This window comes from Erythrolamprus reginae, chromosome 3, assembly GCF_031021105.1.
Source record: "Erythrolamprus reginae isolate rEryReg1 chromosome 3, rEryReg1.hap1, whole genome shotgun sequence".
NCBI classification, from domain to species: Eukaryota; Metazoa; Chordata; class Lepidosauria; order Squamata; family Dipsadidae; genus Erythrolamprus; species Erythrolamprus reginae.
Window position 1 is genome coordinate 239,632,315 of NC_091952.1, and position 17,854 is coordinate 239,650,168.

At 43.3% G+C, this 17,854-nt stretch overlaps 1 protein-coding gene across 1 annotated transcript in view; it reads left to right on the plus strand.

Annotated features, from left to right (window-relative positions):
• The window catches only part of MAL2 (mal, T cell differentiation protein 2), a 46,185-nt gene extending 28,760 nt beyond the window's left edge, over positions 1 to 17,425 (plus strand). Inside the window, exons 2-4 of the mRNA XM_070748249.1 lie at positions 2,671 to 2,841; positions 9,941 to 10,114; positions 13,675 to 17,425. Coding sequence (XP_070604350.1) covers positions 2,671 to 2,841; positions 9,941 to 10,114; positions 13,675 to 13,746 — 417 coding nt within the window. The 3' untranslated portion in view covers positions 13,747 to 17,425. The remainder of the gene's footprint in view (positions 1 to 2,670; positions 2,842 to 9,940; positions 10,115 to 13,674) is intronic.
• The last annotated feature ends 429 nt before the right edge of the window (positions 17,426 to 17,854 follow it).

Sequence of the window (17,854 nt, forward strand, 5' to 3'; positions counted from 1 at the left end):
TCCATATGTATTGTATATTGGACAAAGAATGAATAAAATAAAATAAATAAAACCATCCCAGAAAGATGACTGTCCAGTCTGTGTTTGAAGACCTCCAGTGAAGGCGAGCCCACCACCTCCTGTGGCAAACTGTTCCACCGGTTTATCACCTTTACCGTTAGAAAATTTTATCTGATATCTCATCTAGATCTACTCCCTTGCAGTTTCATTCCATTGTTTCTAGTCTTTCCATGTGCTCATGAGAACAATGCTGATCCCTCTGCTCTGTGACAGCCCTTCAGTTATTTGTAGACGGCTATCAAGTCTCCTCTCAGTCTTCTCCTTTGCAGACTAAACATCCCTAGATCCTTTAACCGTTCCTCGTGGGACATGATTTTTAGACCAATCACCATCCTTGCAACTCTCCTTTGAACTTTATTTATTTATTTATTTTATTTTTATTTGTTTATTTTGTCCAATACACAATGAAGGTTATAGAGGATATAGTAAAATATATCAGAGAAAGGATAGAAGAGATATAGGCATAAAATATAGGAATAGATATAGGATATAGGAATAAAATATATCAATGAAAGAATAGAGAAAGGATATAGGAATAGAAGAAAAGATATAGGAGAGACAATAGGACAGGGGATGGAAAGCACACTAGTGTACTTATGCATGTCCCCTACTGACCTCTTAGGAATCTGGTGAGGTCAACCGTGGATAGTCTAAGGGTAAAATGTTGCGGGTTAGTGGATGACACTACAGAGTCCGGTAATGAGTTCCACGCTTCGACAACTCAATTACTAAAGTCATATTTTTTACAGTCAAGTTTGGAGCGGTTAATATTAAGTTTGAATCTGTCGTGTGCTCTTGTGTTGTTGTGGTTGAAGCTGAAGTAGTCATTGACAGGCAGGACGTTGCAGCATAGGATCTTGTGGGCAATACTTAGATCATGTTCAAGGTGTCGTAGTTCTAAGCTTTTTAAACCCAGGATTGTAAGTCTAGTTTCGTAGGGTATCAATGTTTATCAATGTCCTTTTTAAAATCGGGCCTCCCAGAACTGAACACAGTATTCCAAGTGTGGTCGTACCAAAGTACTGTAGAGAGGAATAATTACTTCCCATGAGCGTGATTCCATGCTCCTCTTGATGCATCCCAGGATTGTGTTTGCCTTTTTTGCAGCTGCTTCACACTTCCTACCAGTCCAGTCCAGAGTGCCGCACCAGTAGGAACCCACTGATGATGCAATTTCTGGCGATTTTTTTCCCACCATCTCCATATTAGAAAAAAGCCTCCCGCCCACCCTCGTCTTAATGTTGACCTTTATTCTTCGTCGGAAGAATGGGAAAAAATGGCTGAAAATGGCATCATCAGTGGATTCCTACGGATGCGGCTCTCTGGACCACACCGGTAGGAACCCACCACTGCCTCCAGGGTCTCCGAAATGCGTGATGAATGCGTGGAGGGCAGCGCAAGGGTAACTTCAAATGCGGGAGGGGAGGGGAGGTGGGCACATGGACGCATAGCTAGCATGCCCACATATCCCCTTTCGACACGTGAACAAAAAAGGTTTGACATCCGTCACTGCTACATGTAGTCAATTCCCTTTTATTTATTCATTCATTCATTCATTCATTCATTCATTTATTGGATTTGTATGCCGCCCCTCTCCGGAGACTCGGAGCGGCTAACAGCAACAATAAAAGCGTGTAGAATAGTAATCTAATACTAAAAACGATTAAAAACCCATTACTGTAATATAAAAACCAGACATACATACATACATACCATGCATAGAATTGTAAAGGCCTAGGGGGAAAGAGGATCTCAATTCCCCCATGCCTGACGGCAGAGGTGGGTTTTGAGGAGCTTACGAAAGGCAAGGAGGAGTGGGGGCAATTCTAATCTCTGGGGGGAGTTGGTTCCAGAGGGCCGGGGCCGCCACAGAGAACGCTCTTCCCCTGGGTCCCGCCAAGCGACATTGTTTAGTTGACGGGACCCGGAGAAGATCCACTCTGTGGGACCTAACTGGTCGCTGGGATTCGTGCGGCAGAAAGCGGTCCCTGAGATAATCTGGTCCGGTGCCATGAAGGGCTTTATAGGTCATAACCAACATTTTTCCTCCTCTTTTTATTTTTATTTTTTTGCTTAGTATTTTTCACGCATATTTATTTTTATTTATTTATTTAATCGGATTTGTATGCTGCCCCTCTCCGAGGACTCGGGGCGGCTCATAGCATATATAAACACAAAACAATAGTGTAAATCCAATTAATACTACAGTTTAAAAACAATTAAAAGAAAAACTTGTCAACCAAACATTCGGCAATCATACTTAAAGCATTCATTGGTCAGGGGGAAGATCTAAAAGTCCCAAGCCTGGCGGCAAAGATGCATTTTTAAGCTCTTTTGGAAAGCAAGGAGGGTGGGGGCAATGCGAACCTCTGGGGGGAGTTGATTCCAGAGGGCCGGGGCTCCCACAGAGAAGGCTCTTCCCCTAGGTCCTGCCAGCCGACATTGTTTGGTCGACGGCACCCTAAGGAGGCCAACTCTGTGGGACCTCACCGGTCGCTGGGATTCGTGCGGCAGAAGGCGGTCTCGGAAATAATCTGGTCCTGTGCCATGTAGGGCTTTATATGTGTTCATGCTTCCTTACAATTTCTTTATATGTTTGTATCTTAACAGCTTTTTGGAGCCCTTGTCTGGATACTCGTAGCTGCTACAAAAGTTCCTTTGCCTCTGCTGCAAGGCTGGGTGATGTTTGTATCTGTCACGGCCTGTTTCAGCTCCATCGCCTTCCTTTCGGTCTTTCTCTTCAGTTATCGAGAGAGAATCGCCATCGACTGGAACCGTTTGGTAAGCATGCAAAAAGAGGCTGCAAGTTAAAACAAAAAACAAAATAATAATAATAATAATAGAAACATAGAAACATAGAAGTCTGACGGCAGAAAAAGACCTCATGGTCCATCTAGTCTGCCCTTATACTATTTTCTGTATTTTATCTTAGGATGGATATATGTTTATCCCAGGCATGTTTAAATTCAGTTACTGTGGATTTATCTACCACGTCTGCTGGAAGTCTGTTCCAAGGATCTACTACTCTTTCAGTAAAATAATATTTTCTCATGTTGCTTTTGATCTTTCCCCCAACTAACTTCAGATTGTGTCCCCTTGTTCTTGTGTTCTCTTTCCTATTAAAAACACTTCCCTCCTGAACCTTATTTAACCCTTTAATATATTTAAATGTTTCGATCATGTCCCCCCTTTTCCTTCTGTCCTCCAGACTATACAGATTGAGTTCATTAAGTCTTTCCTGATACATTTTATACTTAAGACCTTCCACCATTCTTGTAGCCCATCTTTGGACCCGTTCAATTTTGTCAATATCTTTTTGTAGGTGAGGTCTCCAGAACTGAACACAGTATTCCAAATGTGGCCTCACCAGCATTCTATATAGCGGGATCATAATCTCCCTCTTCATTATTATTATTATTGTTGTTGTTGTTGTTATTATTATTATTATTATTATTATTATTATTATTATTATTATTATTATTAATTCGATTTGTATGCCGCTCCTCTCTGAAGACTCGGGGCAGCTCACAACAATAATAACAATGTTACAATGGAAACAAATCTAATATTAAAAAACATCTAAAAAACCCATCATTTAAAAACCATACAACACACACATACCATACATAAAATATAAAAGCCTGGGAGCAAGCCAGAGACATTTCCAGGAATGAATTTATACTTATCACAAAACTACAAGGTGATTTATTTTGCTTTGGCATATAGGTAGTCCTCAACTTACAACCATTGTTCAGCACTGAAAAAAGTGACACGCTTATGACCATTGCAGCATCCCCAAGGTCACATGATCAAAATTCAGGCTCTTGGCAACTGGCATGTATTCATTCATGGGCTGTTGCACACACAGGGTGGGGGACACTCGCAGTGGGGGTAGCAAAATGGAACTTACATATAGCAGATAAGGTACATTTTTGAATTCCTGTGTATAATATGTATGTACACATATGGCACATATAGATATAGGATTAAATAGTATCTTTTGGATGTTCAGTAATAGTAAATATCTTGTATCTCTTTGAGGCAAGGAGAGGCCAGAGACCCTAGTCCAAACCCTTGACATGACTGACGTCAAGTTGGTCACCTTTAAGCCAGTCACATGACCTTTAAGCCACGCCCCAGTCACATGATTGTCAAGCCACTCCCACCAGGTCACATGGCCGGCAAGCCACTCCTACCAGTCACATGGCCGGCAAGCCACTCCCACCCGGTCACATGCCCATCAAGCCACACCCACAAAATAAGCCACGGCCACAGGGTGGTAGTAAAAAAAATTGTGGTCCTTCACTGCATGTATTTATGACGATTGCAGTATCCCCAGGTCACAGGATCACAAGTGGCAACTATTAGGTTAGAGGTTTGCCAACTTGACAGACACAGACGAGGCTTGTGTATAAACAGGAACCTTTATTTCTTCAGCACCACAGCTTCAACTCAGTAAAAGAACAGCAATCAAGCTTTGACAGCTCCTTTTATACTGGAGCTGTCAAACAGCCAACCGATAAGAATGCTTTGTTTTCCCACTCGTTGGATTCTTGCACTTTAGCCAATCAGGCTAAAACGGCAGACTTCCAGGCTGTTCGTAAGCCAAGGACTTAGCAAAAGAAGCCAACTTGGCTTTTCTGCTGGGGTCGTAAGTCAGGAACTTAATAGCAACCTTCCCATCTGACCCTGACAAGCAAAGTCATTGGGGAAAGCTGGATTTGTTTAACAACCATGTGATTCACTTAACAACACCCGATTTTATGATGTTTTTTTGAGATGGCCATTGAGGAAATCTGCAGTCATTAAGCAAACTTATTATCTGTAATGTGGGGTGTTTTTGTTGTTGTTGTTGCCAAAACTTGAAGTAAACACCAGTTTCTGGCAAAAATCATATAATGTAGTCATGTGACCATAGGGTGCCACAAATAGGATAGTTTCCGAGTGCCCAAAATGTGATCACATGACCACAGGGGTGGAGGTCATGTGATCATAAATGCTCAAAAGTAGCCTGGTCACTAAGCTTAAGGACTATCTGTACCAGGGGTAGGCAAAGTTGGCTCTTCTATGACACGTGGACTTCAACTCCCAGAATTCCTCAGCTAGCATGATTGACTCAGGAATTCTGGGAGTTGAAGTCCACAAGTCATAGAAGAGCCAACTTTGCCTATCTCTGATTCGTACTCACTGGTGGGCAGCAACCATTGTAGCCAGGTGCTCCGTCCCGGTAGGGAATTGTGGGATACGCATGCAGCTGCACATCCCTGATGCGTGCATGTGCGCCCCCATGCAAGATTTGACTTCTGTGCATGCGCAGCAAGTGAAATTTTATGTGAGGATGCTCACGTGAGTGAGATTTTGCCGATTTTCACTGGTTTTTTGCTTCTGCGCATGCAAGGAAGCAAAAATATCAGCGAAAATCACCGAAATCTCACTCTCGTACACATTCTCGCACAATATTTTGCTTGCTGTGCAAGCGCAGAAGCCAAATCTCACACTGATGAGTGACACATGCTCAACCGCCACAGCCTTGGAGGACGCGCCAGGAGCACCGAAGACAAGCGGCCCTTCACTAACTCTACTCCTAATAAATGACAGGCTGTTTTGGGTTTTAGAAAATCTATTGATAAAAATGTGTTGTCACTGACCAATGTGTTGCTGCTAAGTATTGCAAAACGGGAAAAAAATCTAGGTGGTTGAAAGAATGGTTATTGATTGATTGATTGATTGATTGGATTTGTATGCCGCCCTTCTCCGAGGACTCGGGGCGCCTAACAACAGTGACAAAAACAGAATGTAAAAATCCAATACTAAAAACAGCTAAAAACCCTTGTTATAAAACCAATCATACATACAAACATACCATGCATAAATTGTAGAAGCCTAGGGGGAAAGATTATCTTAGTTCCCCCATGCCTGACGGCAGAGGTGGGTTTTGAGAAGCTTATTCTAATCTCTGGGGGGAGTTGGTTCCAGAGGGCCGGGGCCACCACAGAGAAGGCTCTTCCCCTGGGCCCCGCCAACCGACATTGTTTAGTTGACGGGACCCGGAGAAGACCCACTCTGTGGGACCTAACTGGCTGCTGGGATTCGTGCGGCAGAAGGCGGTCCCTGAGATAATCTGGCCCGGTGCCATGAAGGGCTTTATAGGTCATAACCAAAACTTTGAATTGTGACCGGAAACTGATCGGCAACCAATGCAGACTGCGGAGTGTTGGTGTGACATGGGCGTATTTAGGGAAGCCCATGATTGCTCTCGCAGCTGCATTCTGCACGATCTGAAGTTTCTGAACACTTTTCAAAGGTAGCCCCATGTAGAGAGCATTACAGTAGTCGAGCCTTGAGGTGATGGTTATTTGTGCGTGTTCTGCAAATATGTTTTATCTAAAGTGAACATTTTCTTGAATTACTGTTTTTGGAGTGTAAGGGAGATCACAGTAAGTACTGGAGGAAGCCGAGACTGCTTTTAAGACTAGCAATTGTAAGGAGGTACTTGAGGAATTGCTGAGTATAAAAGCCCAAATCCAAAAGAATTATCTATAAATCTACAGGATGAGCAATCCCATTCATGTAATTGTGGCTTACTGCTGTGTTATTTTTTTTTTTAATGTTTGTGCACGCATGTGAACTTGCAAAGATGGAAGTTCATTATGGTTGACTTGTGTGTCCTCTTTAGGCCTTTGTTGTGGATCTTGGATTTTTTTTTTTTTTTGTCCTTTGGGGGATTTAACTGGAAGGATTGCAAGGTCACCTTTGCTCTGCAAAGCTGCAAACTCACAAGACGAGTTAACTTGAATTCTGCCTTTGTTTGCACAGTAAACAAGGAAAGATCCATTGCTCAGTATTAAAGTGAACATTGAAACTTAAAATGACCCTGGTCAGGTCTGTTGTGTCGTGAGCATTTCAACGTTGGCTTTCTTTTTGCTTTTTTAAAAAATCCACCTGAGAAATCGTAAGTGTGGCATGCATTTGTCCCTGACATAATTTCCTCCTATATTCTGAATAGAACAGAGCTAGGAGGGACTTTGGAGATCTTCTAGCCCATCCCCTTGCTCAAGCAAGAGACCTTATACCAGTGATGCCGAACCTTTTTTGGTTCATGGGCCAAAAGGGGAGGAACATTGGGGGGTCACACGTGCATGCCCACACCCATAATTCTATGTGTCCCCCATGCATGCGCGCATGATCCACTCCTGGCATGTGATGGCACACTCATTTTTCACTCTCTCCAGACTTCAGAGCCTTTCTAGGAGCCTGGAGAGGGCAAAAACGGCCTTCCCCACCCCGCCAGAGGCAGAAAATGGCCAATTTTCCAACTTCCGGTTAAACCGGAAGTTCTATTTTTTTTGCTCTCTCCAGTAATGATGGGCGAACCAAACCTGCAAAGTTCGGGTTTGTGCTGAACTTTGTAGTTTTCAGCATGCCGAACCCAAACTTTAAAAAAAGTTCGGGTAAAGTTCCGGTTTGGCCGAACACTGTGAAACGCCGCCGCCCGGGAGGAGAGTGGGGAATCCCATCGTGGGATTTCCCACCTCCTTTTGCTTGCCACGCTGTAAGCAAAAGGAGGTGGGAAATCCCACGAAGGGATTCCGGGGGCGGGGCTTTGACGTCACGGAGACTACTTCCTGGCCGGCCGAAACGGGGAGGAAGGAGTCTCCATGACATCAAAGCCCCGCCCCCGGAATCCCTTCGTGGGATTTCCCACCTCCTTTTGCTTGCAGCACCACTGCGGCATCCTTTTCTGTAAAAATAAAAGGAAGCAAGAGGAGGTGGGGAATTCCCCACCTCCTTGTTAATTTTTACAGAAAAGGACGCAGCAGCAGCTTGCTGCAAGCAAAAGTTTGGGTTCGTCGAACCTACCCGAACTTCACGGCAAAGTTCGGGTGAGTTCGCCGAACCCGAACTTCATTGGGTTCACCCAACACTACTCTCCAGTCTTCAGAGTCTGTCTAGGAGCCTGGGGAGGGTGAAAATGGCTTGAAATGGGCCATGTTTTGCCTCTGGAGGGTCTCCGAGGTGAGGGTGGGAAGGCCGTTTTTGCCCGCCCAGGCTTCTAGAAAGGCTCTGGAGCTTGGGAAAGAAAAAGAATGGGCCTCCTCCACCCCCTCCAGAGGAAACAGCCTGTTTCCCGACTCCCAGTGGGCCCAGAAGGCCCAAAAATGAGTTGGCCGGTGCGCATATGCACGCTGGACCTGAGCTCACGTGCCCCCAAATATGGCTCCACATGCCACACAGATTCGCCATCACGGCCCTATACCATTTCAGACAAGTGACTGTCTCTTCTGTGTTGTAAAACATTATTGTACATAATTTTGTCCAGTGGATACACTGATCTGCAGATTCAACTCATAGATGACCAAATGTGATGAAAAAACAGAAAGTTACAATAGAGCAGTGTTTTCCAACCTTGGCAACTTGAAGATATTTGGACTTCAACTCCCAGAATTCCCCAGCCAGCGAATGCTGGCTGGGGAATTCTGGGAGTTGAAGTCCAGATATCTTCAAGTTGCCAAGGTTGGAAAACACTGCAATAGAGGACCTCAAAGATTCCTTCCGATTCTGTTATTCACCTAGGAGAACGAGGAAATGCAAATTAATAGACTTTTATTAAATTGAAAATTGAAAGAATGTCAGGGTGGATTTGATTTAAATCAAGATTTAAGTCATGTTTTAAATCACTAGTAAACAGCCTTGATTTAAATCAAGTCAATTTAAATAATAATTTTTAAGAGCAACTGTCATCTCTATGACTCATTGACAGTCCCAATATTGCAAAATAGTATATAGCTTCATGCTACATAATTAAGCTCCATTTCATGCTGAATCAACTAAATTACTAATGTATGGGACGCAGAGTAGGCTGACTCTGTAGGCCCTTATTGGCCATTGAGAGGTATTGGGCAGAAGGTGGTCCCATAAATAGTCTGGCCTTGAGCCATATTGGGCTTTAAAGGTGATAACCCAAGGTGTTGCATCCGGGGACTGATTGGTAACCAATGCAGCTCACATACAGTTGGAATAATATGGGTCTACCTCGCGTAGAATTGGAGTAATACAGGTGTACCCATCTATTATATAAGACAGAGAAATGACATAGTCTAGTTCCAATGTATACGTGTACATGTTGAGAAAAATGAATCTTGTGAGTTTGCCAGACAGATGGCGTAGAGAACAAAGCTGTTACAGAATCTGGTAGACCTGCTAGAAATGCTTCGAAACCCTTTTTTATATACTGCACGATATAAACAACACAATATAACCCCAAGTAAATCAAATTTCTGTGAAATTAAACGTAGGAAGCAACACTTTTTATTTATTTATTTATTTTGTCCAATACACAATGAGGGTTTTAATGGGTATATATCTATATACACATAGTAAAATACATGATGAAGGTTATAGAGGAGATACTCATAGTAAAATATATTTAAGGAGTAATAGAAAAGGAGATATAGGAATAGAACATATCAATGAAAGAATAGAAGAAGAGATATAGGAATAGAAGAAAGGTATAGGAGATATGGGAGAGCAATAGGACAGGGGACGGAAGGCACTCTAGTGCATTTGTACTCGCCCCTTACTGATCTCTTAGGAATCAGGATAGGTCAACCGTAGATAATCTAACGGTAAAGTGTTGGGGGTTTGGGGATGACACTATGGAGTCCGGTAATGAGTTCTACGCTTCACAATCAATTGCACATGCTGTCGTGCACATTCAACTTTGTACAGAACAAAGTATTCAATGAGAATATTTCATTCATTCAGATCTAGGATGTGTTCTTTGAGTGTGACATAACCTATTTTGCACAGCCAATCATTTGATTCCTGCAAAACGTTCAGTCTACTCAGTTTTTACGTTTGCGTTTATTGCTTCTCCCAGGATTTCCTTTACCACGCGGCTGTCTTTGTCTTCTACTTTGGGACCTTCTTGCTGCAAACTGCAACGACATCTTTGCACAGTCACCCCTTAAAGACCACCAACCTCGCCACCAACGTTACCACCCACGGAGCACTTCTCAACAGCCATGAATATAATTTGAGCATAGCAGCTGCGGTGAGTATCCCTCAGAGGTGTTCTGTGATCAGCCAAATCTAGCTACACTTAGTCCTCGAATTATGACCACTCCTTTAATCGTCATCTTCTTTTAACAACCCCATGCAATGACCTCAGACTTGCAGAGTGGAGTCTGAGCAGTTGGATGGAGCTAGCAGAATGTTTACTGGCCTTTCTTGACATCAATGCGGAGATTGATTCAGGAGAACACTGAGAGGAGACTTGATAGCTGTCTATAAATATCTGAAGGGCTGTCACAGAGCAGAGGGATCAGCATTGTTCTCATGAGCACATGGAAGGACTAGAAACAATGGAATGAAACTACAAGAGAGTAGATTTAATTAGATATCAGAAAAAAACTTTCTAACGCTTAGGGTGATAAACAGTGGAACAGTTTGCCACAGGAGGTGGTGGGCTCACCTTCACTGGAGGTCTTCAAACAGAGACTGGACAATCATCTTTCTGGGATGGTTTAGTGAATCCTGCATTGAGCAGGGGGTTGGACCCCATGACCTGGAGGTCCCTTTCAACTCTATGATTCAGATCGTGCAGAATGCAGCTGCGAGAGCAGTCATGGGCTTCCCCAAATATGCCCATGTTACACCAACACTCCGCAGTCTGCATTGGTTGCCGATCAGTTTCCGGTCACAATTCAAAGTGTTGGTTATGACCTATAAAGCCCTTCATGGTATGGGACCAGAATATCTCCGGGACCGCCTTCTGCTGCACGAATCCCAGTGACCAATTAGGTCCCACAGAGTGGCCTTCTCTGGGTCCCATCAACTAAACAATATCTTTTGGCGGGGCCCATTGGAAGAGCCTTCTCTGTGGCGGCCCCGGCCCTTTGGAACCAACTCCCCCCAGAGATTAGAATTGCCCCCACTCTCCTCGCCTTTTGTAAGCTTCTTAAAACCCACCTCTGCCATCAGGCATGGGGGAACTGAGATATTCTTTCCCCCTAGGCCTTTACAATTTACGCATGGTATGTCTGTATGTATGTTTGGTTTTTATAATAAGGTTTTTTTTAGTTATTTTAGTATTGGATTGGATTGTTACATGCTGTTTTTATCATTGTTGTTAGCCGCCCCGAGTGTACGGAGAGGGGCGGCATACAAATCCAATAAATAATTAAATAAATAAATTCTCATTGTGCCCATAGAAAGAAATATCTGTCTCTACCTAGGATCGAACTCACAGCCTCCTGATTATGAGGCGAGAGCTCCACCTCTAGGCCACCGCACTACTCCTAGGACCATTTCTGGAGCTCTGCATCTGGGCTGCTACATGCAGCTGGCTTTCAGACTGTGGACAGTCTTTTTTCTTCCCATCGTCCGCTCTGCTTCTCAGCTGGTCTTGCAGCTCCAAAACTTGCAGTTTTCTTCTCCTCCTCCTTATCTTTGGGGTGAAGGCATCTCTACTGACTTCCTGCCGTGCCATTTTGCAAAAGTGCCTAGAGCCTGTTCTTCACATTCTCTTCCTTAGCACCTTCAAGGTTGGGAATCTCTGCTCCAAGCACTTCGTAGTTATCAGGGTTCCAATTTAGCATTGTCCCAAAGGTGCTTTTTCAAGAGACGACTAAACTTTCTGTTTTTTCTTTGAAAACATGTCACTTCTCAGCCAAGAAGCTTCTTCTGCTCCATAGATATTGAGTTGGAAATAGTTTTGGGGTGGTCTGTCGTAACTTTGAAGTTAAGACCTGTCGTTAAGTGAGGCCTACCTGTAAGACAACCCTCAAAGCTACTTATAATTCAGTCTGTGGAGATGAAAAAGCATCTTGGATGAGAAGTGAAACATCTTCAAAGAAAAACCCAGAGAGTCCAGTTGTCTCTTGAGAAAAAAAACCTTTGGGACAATCGTGATGTGGATGACTGAGGATCTCCATAGACATACTCAGTATTGGGGGGGGGGGGGTTTGCCCACCATACAACAAAATATCATACATCACCCATATGGGCACATGCTCCCTCCCCTATGAAGTAAGCCAGTGGTTCTCAACCTGGGGGTCAGGACCCCTTTGGGGGTCAAACAACCGTTTCACAGGGGGTTGCCTAAGACCATGGGAAAAGACAAATCTCCCATGGTGTTGGGAACTAAGGATTCTATTCTGGCGCCATGGAACATACTGGGTGTCCCTCTGACCTTCCTGCCAATCAGCCTAAAGCTCCATTGAGAGAATTGGCACTAGACTTATGGTTGGGGGTCACCACAACATGAGGAACTGTATTTATTTATTGATTGATTGATTGATTGATTGATTGGATTAGTATGTCGCCCCTCTCCGTGGACTCGGGGTGGCTAACAACAGTGATAAAGCAGCATGTGACAATCCAATAGTAAAACAATTAAAAACCCTTATTATAAAACCAAACATACGTACCAAACATACCATGCATAAATTGTAAAGGCCTAAGGGGGAAAGAATCTCAATTCCCCCATGCCTGACGGCAGAGGTGGGTTTTAAGAAGCTTACGAAAGGCGAGGAGGGTGGGGGCAATTCTAATCTCTGGGGGGAGTTGGTTCCAGAGGGCTGGGGCCGTCACAGAGAAGGCTTTTCCCCTGGGTCCCGCCAAACAACATTGTTTAGTTGATGGGACCCGGAGAAGGCCCACGCTGTGGGACCTAACTGGTTGCTGGGATTCGTGCAGCAGAAGGCGGTCCCTGAGATAATCTGCTCCGATGACATGAATGGCTTTATAGGTCAAAACCAACACTTTGAATTGTGACCGGAAACTGATCGGCAACCAATACAGACTGCGGAGTGTTGGTGTGACATGGGCATATTTGGGGAAGCCCATGATTGCTCTTGCAGCTGCATTCTGCACGATCTGAAGTTTCCGAACACTTTTCAAAGGTAGCCCCATGTAGAGAGCGTTACAGTAGTTGAGCCTCGAGGTGATGAGGGCATGAGTGACTGTGAGCATTGACTCCCGGTCCAAATAGGGCCGCAACTGGTGCACCAGGCGGACCTGGGCAAACGCCCCCCTCGCCACAGCTGAAAGATTAAAGGGTCACGGCATTAGAAAGGTCGAGAATCACTGATGTAAGCCAAATACAGACATTAATAGAATAGAATAGAATTTTTATTGGCCAAGTGTGATTGGACACACAAGGAATTTGTCTTGGTGCATATGGTCTCAACGTACATAAAATAAAATATACATTTGTCAAGAATCATGTGGTACAACACTTAATGATTGTCATAGGGGTCAAATAAGCAATGAAGAAGCAATATTAATAAAAATCTTAGGATATAAGCAACAAGTTACAGTCATACAGTCAACATGGGAGGAAATGGGTGATAGGAATGATGAGAAAAACTAGTAGAATAGAAGTGCAGATTTAGTAGAAAGTCTGACAGTGTTGAGGGAATTATTTGTTTAGTAGAGTGATGGCGTTCGGGAAAAAACTGTTTTTGAAACACTGAATGCTTCAAGAAGGGCAACGTGCAATGTTTATTGTCTGAAAACAATAATCTAGAAAACAAACATTAAAGACCAGCGCAACTGCCAAACTTTGATACACGTTTTCCTTCTTTATTTCCTCTTCCTCTTCCACTCCAGATTTTTTCATTTGTAACAACGGTGTGTTATGGATGCAGCACCACCCTGGCTTTAAGAAGATGGAAATTATAGCATCGGAAAGAGACCACCAGCTCCGCTACATCCTAGCTGATTTTTGACACCTGCTCAAATCTCAAACAGAGTCTTAACTTGTCCGTCAAAGAAGAGGGGCGTTCAAAAGGATGTTTTGGAATACATCTGTGGTTTTCTAAAACACTGAGAAGTACACACCCAACCCATGCCATACATATATACACTCTCGGGGCTGGTGGTGGGGGAAAAAAAATCTGTATTTATGTCGAGATTGTATCGCAGCTGCTATCTCCGTTTGTCGGCACCATTCCCATGTCCCCCCAAAATGGGTGTAGTATTAAGAACCAATGTCTTAGGAACAGAAGGGATTGTTACCAAGTTTGGGATGCAACAAAATTCCTAGCTTGACAAGAGGCAGATATAGCAATAGTGGCCTTTGTATATGTATATATATATATATATATTTATATTCTATCATCAGTGAGAATAAGGTAGAAATTTCTGTTAAGACAACAATTTTCATCCTCGTTCTCAGATGAAATCTTTTGTTTGCTTCCCCAAATAGTGCTTCTGAAATAGCTTGCTACCATTGAGAAGTTAAACGGGGGCCCAAAATATCATCCATTGCTCCGCCAAATTTTCTCACTGACCTACATTCCCCCCCTTTTTTTTTCTTCCCCAAGTTTTTTTCTCCATTGTAATGTTTTAAGTATGTCAACTGCGCATGAAAAATATTGTGCTGATGATTTCCACTCAGCCAGTGTTTTCAGTTGCTAGGCTGATTTTCCCGAGAACATTGTGTCTTATTAACTTACAACCCGCTCCCCCACACATCCCACAGTATTATGATACTATCTTTAGCAGACAATTAAATGTTGCTACTCCGATGGTTTTAGGAGAAATGAAAGCTCTTAGTAAATGTGCAGTATAGCGCATGCATGCAATCGAGAAAGGTAACGGTAGGCATGATTAATATTGCAGTGAAAGGTAAAGGTTTACCTGCAAGTCAGTGTTGTCCAATTGTAGGACACAATGCCCATCTCCATTTCTTGGACAAGGGAGCCAGCATTGCCCGGAGATAATTTTCAGGATCATGTGCAGTAGCGGGTTGCTGTATGGACGGTTTGGTCCGCAGTTCCGGTTGGAAAAATGGAGATGCGTCCTCAATGCGTGCACACACGTGCCCGTATGATATTTAGCTTCTGCGCATGCGCAGAAAGTGAAATCTCCTGCAAGGACACTCAGGAATGTGAGATTTTGCCGATTTTTGGCTTTTTTTGCTTCTGTGCATGCAGAAAATTGGCAAAACCTCGCACACGCGAACATCCTCATGTTCCTATGATTTCGCTTCCTGTGCGGGTGCAGAAGCTGAAAAATGCGCTGGCAGATGCACACGCCAGGCGCCTGCGCTGGTCACTGGTAGCACCAACGGTGGGCAGCCCTTCACTGATCATGTGGTCAGCATGGCTATATGCCAAAGGTGCAGAGAACTCTCTTACTTTCCCACCAAAGTGATACCTATTTATCTACTTGCATTTGCATGCTTTCGAAGGAGCTGGAGCAAGTAATGGGAGCTCACCCCATTGCATGGCACTTGGGACTTGGCCAGAAGCTGTACTTTGTATTGCAGTACTCTTGGCTAAAACCTGCTTTACGATCCATCATGCCCAATTCTCTAATTTCAGCTTGATTGACATGGGCTCAGGGATGAAATGCCCCCCCGGTTCACTTATCCCTGGAGTCGTCGGAGAGCCGGTTGCAAAAGGAGCGTGAGGTTCCACCCAACCACCTGGACGCATCATTTGGGTTCTTTTACCCTTTGTGCTTGTTCAAAATGTTCTGTGCATGTGCACAGGGCAGAAGAACACAATGACGGTGTCTGGGTGGGTGGGCGGAGCTTCATGCTCCATTCGCAATCTCATGCTTCCTTTGCTGGTGCCTGGGAGTTGTCAGAGAGCCAATTGCAAAAGGAGCGTGAGGCTCCGCCCACCCAACCAGATGCGCCATTTGGGTTCTTTTACCCTCTGCTTGCGCTACATTCTGTGCATGCGCACAGGGTAGAAGTACCCAAATGATGGTGTCTGAGTGGGTGGGCGGAGGGAGCCTCATTCTTTTCATCTATGCTTCCTTCCTTCCTCATGCTTCCTTCCTCCAACATATCATAAGCACAAGCGAACAGGAGCATTTCACCCGTGCATGGGCTGCCAAATTTCAGGATTTACTTATCCCTTCCTAGACCCAGAAGATGGTAAATCTAGTTCTCAGAATTGTTCACTGCTATCAGATTACAACTTTTGACTGTTGTATAATAGTATTATTTTTAAGCGCAAGGAAAACATTCACTCTTTCTTCTTAAATAAGAAAACATGCACACAATTTATTTTTCATTCCCAAAATTCCTAACCAGGAAAATAATCTAGGATGTTTTTCTTGGCTTTTCCATTTTTCCTTATATTTTTGGCTTTACCCATTCTCCATGTTCATGTATCATATGTTTACCTTTCAAGAATTGGAGGCCTGTGAATTGGGAGGTTACCAGAATTCTGGTAATCCAGAATAGAATTCCTGTTTGGGTTATTAAAACTTGGCAGCATTGCAGAATAGATTAATAGTCCTGTAAATTTTATTCTGATACTTATAACAAGCCAGGTCATGCAAAGATTCTAAACTATCAACGGAAGTGGAACCTTTTGCAAATATTGTGCAAAATATTGTATTGTGTCTCTATGTTGAAAGAATAATTTGTAGCAGGAAAAAAATATTTCATGTGTTTAGGTTCTGCCTAACCAGAATCCAGTTGCTAGAAAAAAATGTTTTCATAAAAGATTGTTGTGGCTTTAAAAAAATAATAAGCAGGGAGCATGCCCATGAGTGAAATGACAAACTAATGTCACAATTCATTTTCCATTGGTGTAGTAAACCTGAGAAATGTTGTGGTCATGTGTTTGAAGTTTATGTGCCTATATTCAAGGGAGAGGTGTTTTATTCAGTAACAGTTTTTATCTAAAAAAATTGCTAGCTGGGGAAAAAAACAAAAAACAAGATTGACTGCCCACCCTATGTGTAGTTCATAGATACAAGCTTTCCTTGTGCAAATATTAAGAATGTGCTCTCAATTTTTTATACCTGGAAAGCAAAATAAAGTGTTCCTTCCTTACCTCCTTCCTTCTTCCCTCCCTCCCTCCTTTATGCTAAACTCATTTTTTTAAATTTATCGTATAAACTCATTTATTTATCAGCTTTAGAGTTAGAAGCCAAAGGCTTCTTGTTTTTATTTTAGCAAACCGACTTATATTTTAGAATGTCTCCAATGCATTTGTTCCTGCTTATAAAACTGTTTGTGCTTAATTGTTCCGGAAATTTCTTGGCGTCCTCTAAACTCCAGTGCTTTCACAATTTTATATATGAAGTTGTATGTTCTGTTTCATTTTTTCACAATTCAGGTTCTGGGGAAAGATCATACAATTAGATTATTGTTTGATATCTCCCATGCCCCACGATTTGTGTTATGTTACTTTAAGTCACTATCGGGTAGAAATCAAACTTGAACCGGAGAAAAAGCACTTCATGGCAGATCCGATTATTTAATAGGGTGCATGTCGCTTGCAGTCTGGTTGTGGAAGATTGGTCCAAATTCAAGTCACAAAGTGGTTTTAATGTGCCGTTTTTCCTGTTGCAAATATACGACTGCTATTAAAGGGGAATACATTTGACAGTTGAAGCTCTTGTGTAATTCATGTCCAATGGTCAAAAGAAGGCTGTGTCTGCAAAGCAAAATACAATGGTACCTCTACTTATGAACTTAATTCGTTCCGTGACCAGGTTCTTAAGTAGAAACGTTTGTAAGAAGAAGCAATTTTCCTCATAGGAATCAATGTAAAAGCAAATAATGTGTGCGATTGGGGAAACCACAGGGAGGGTGAAGGCCCTGTTTCCTCTCAGGTGATTCCTAGAGAGGCCCCATGGAGGCTTCTCCCTGCCTTTTCCATTCCTGTTTCCTCCCAGGAGATTCCTAGAGAGGCCCCACGGAGGCTTCTCCCCACCTCTTCCAGCCCTGTTTCCTCCTAGGAGATTCCTAGAGAGGCCCCACGGAGGCTACTCCCTGCCTTTTCCAACCTTGTTTCCTCCCAGGAGATTCCTAGAGAGG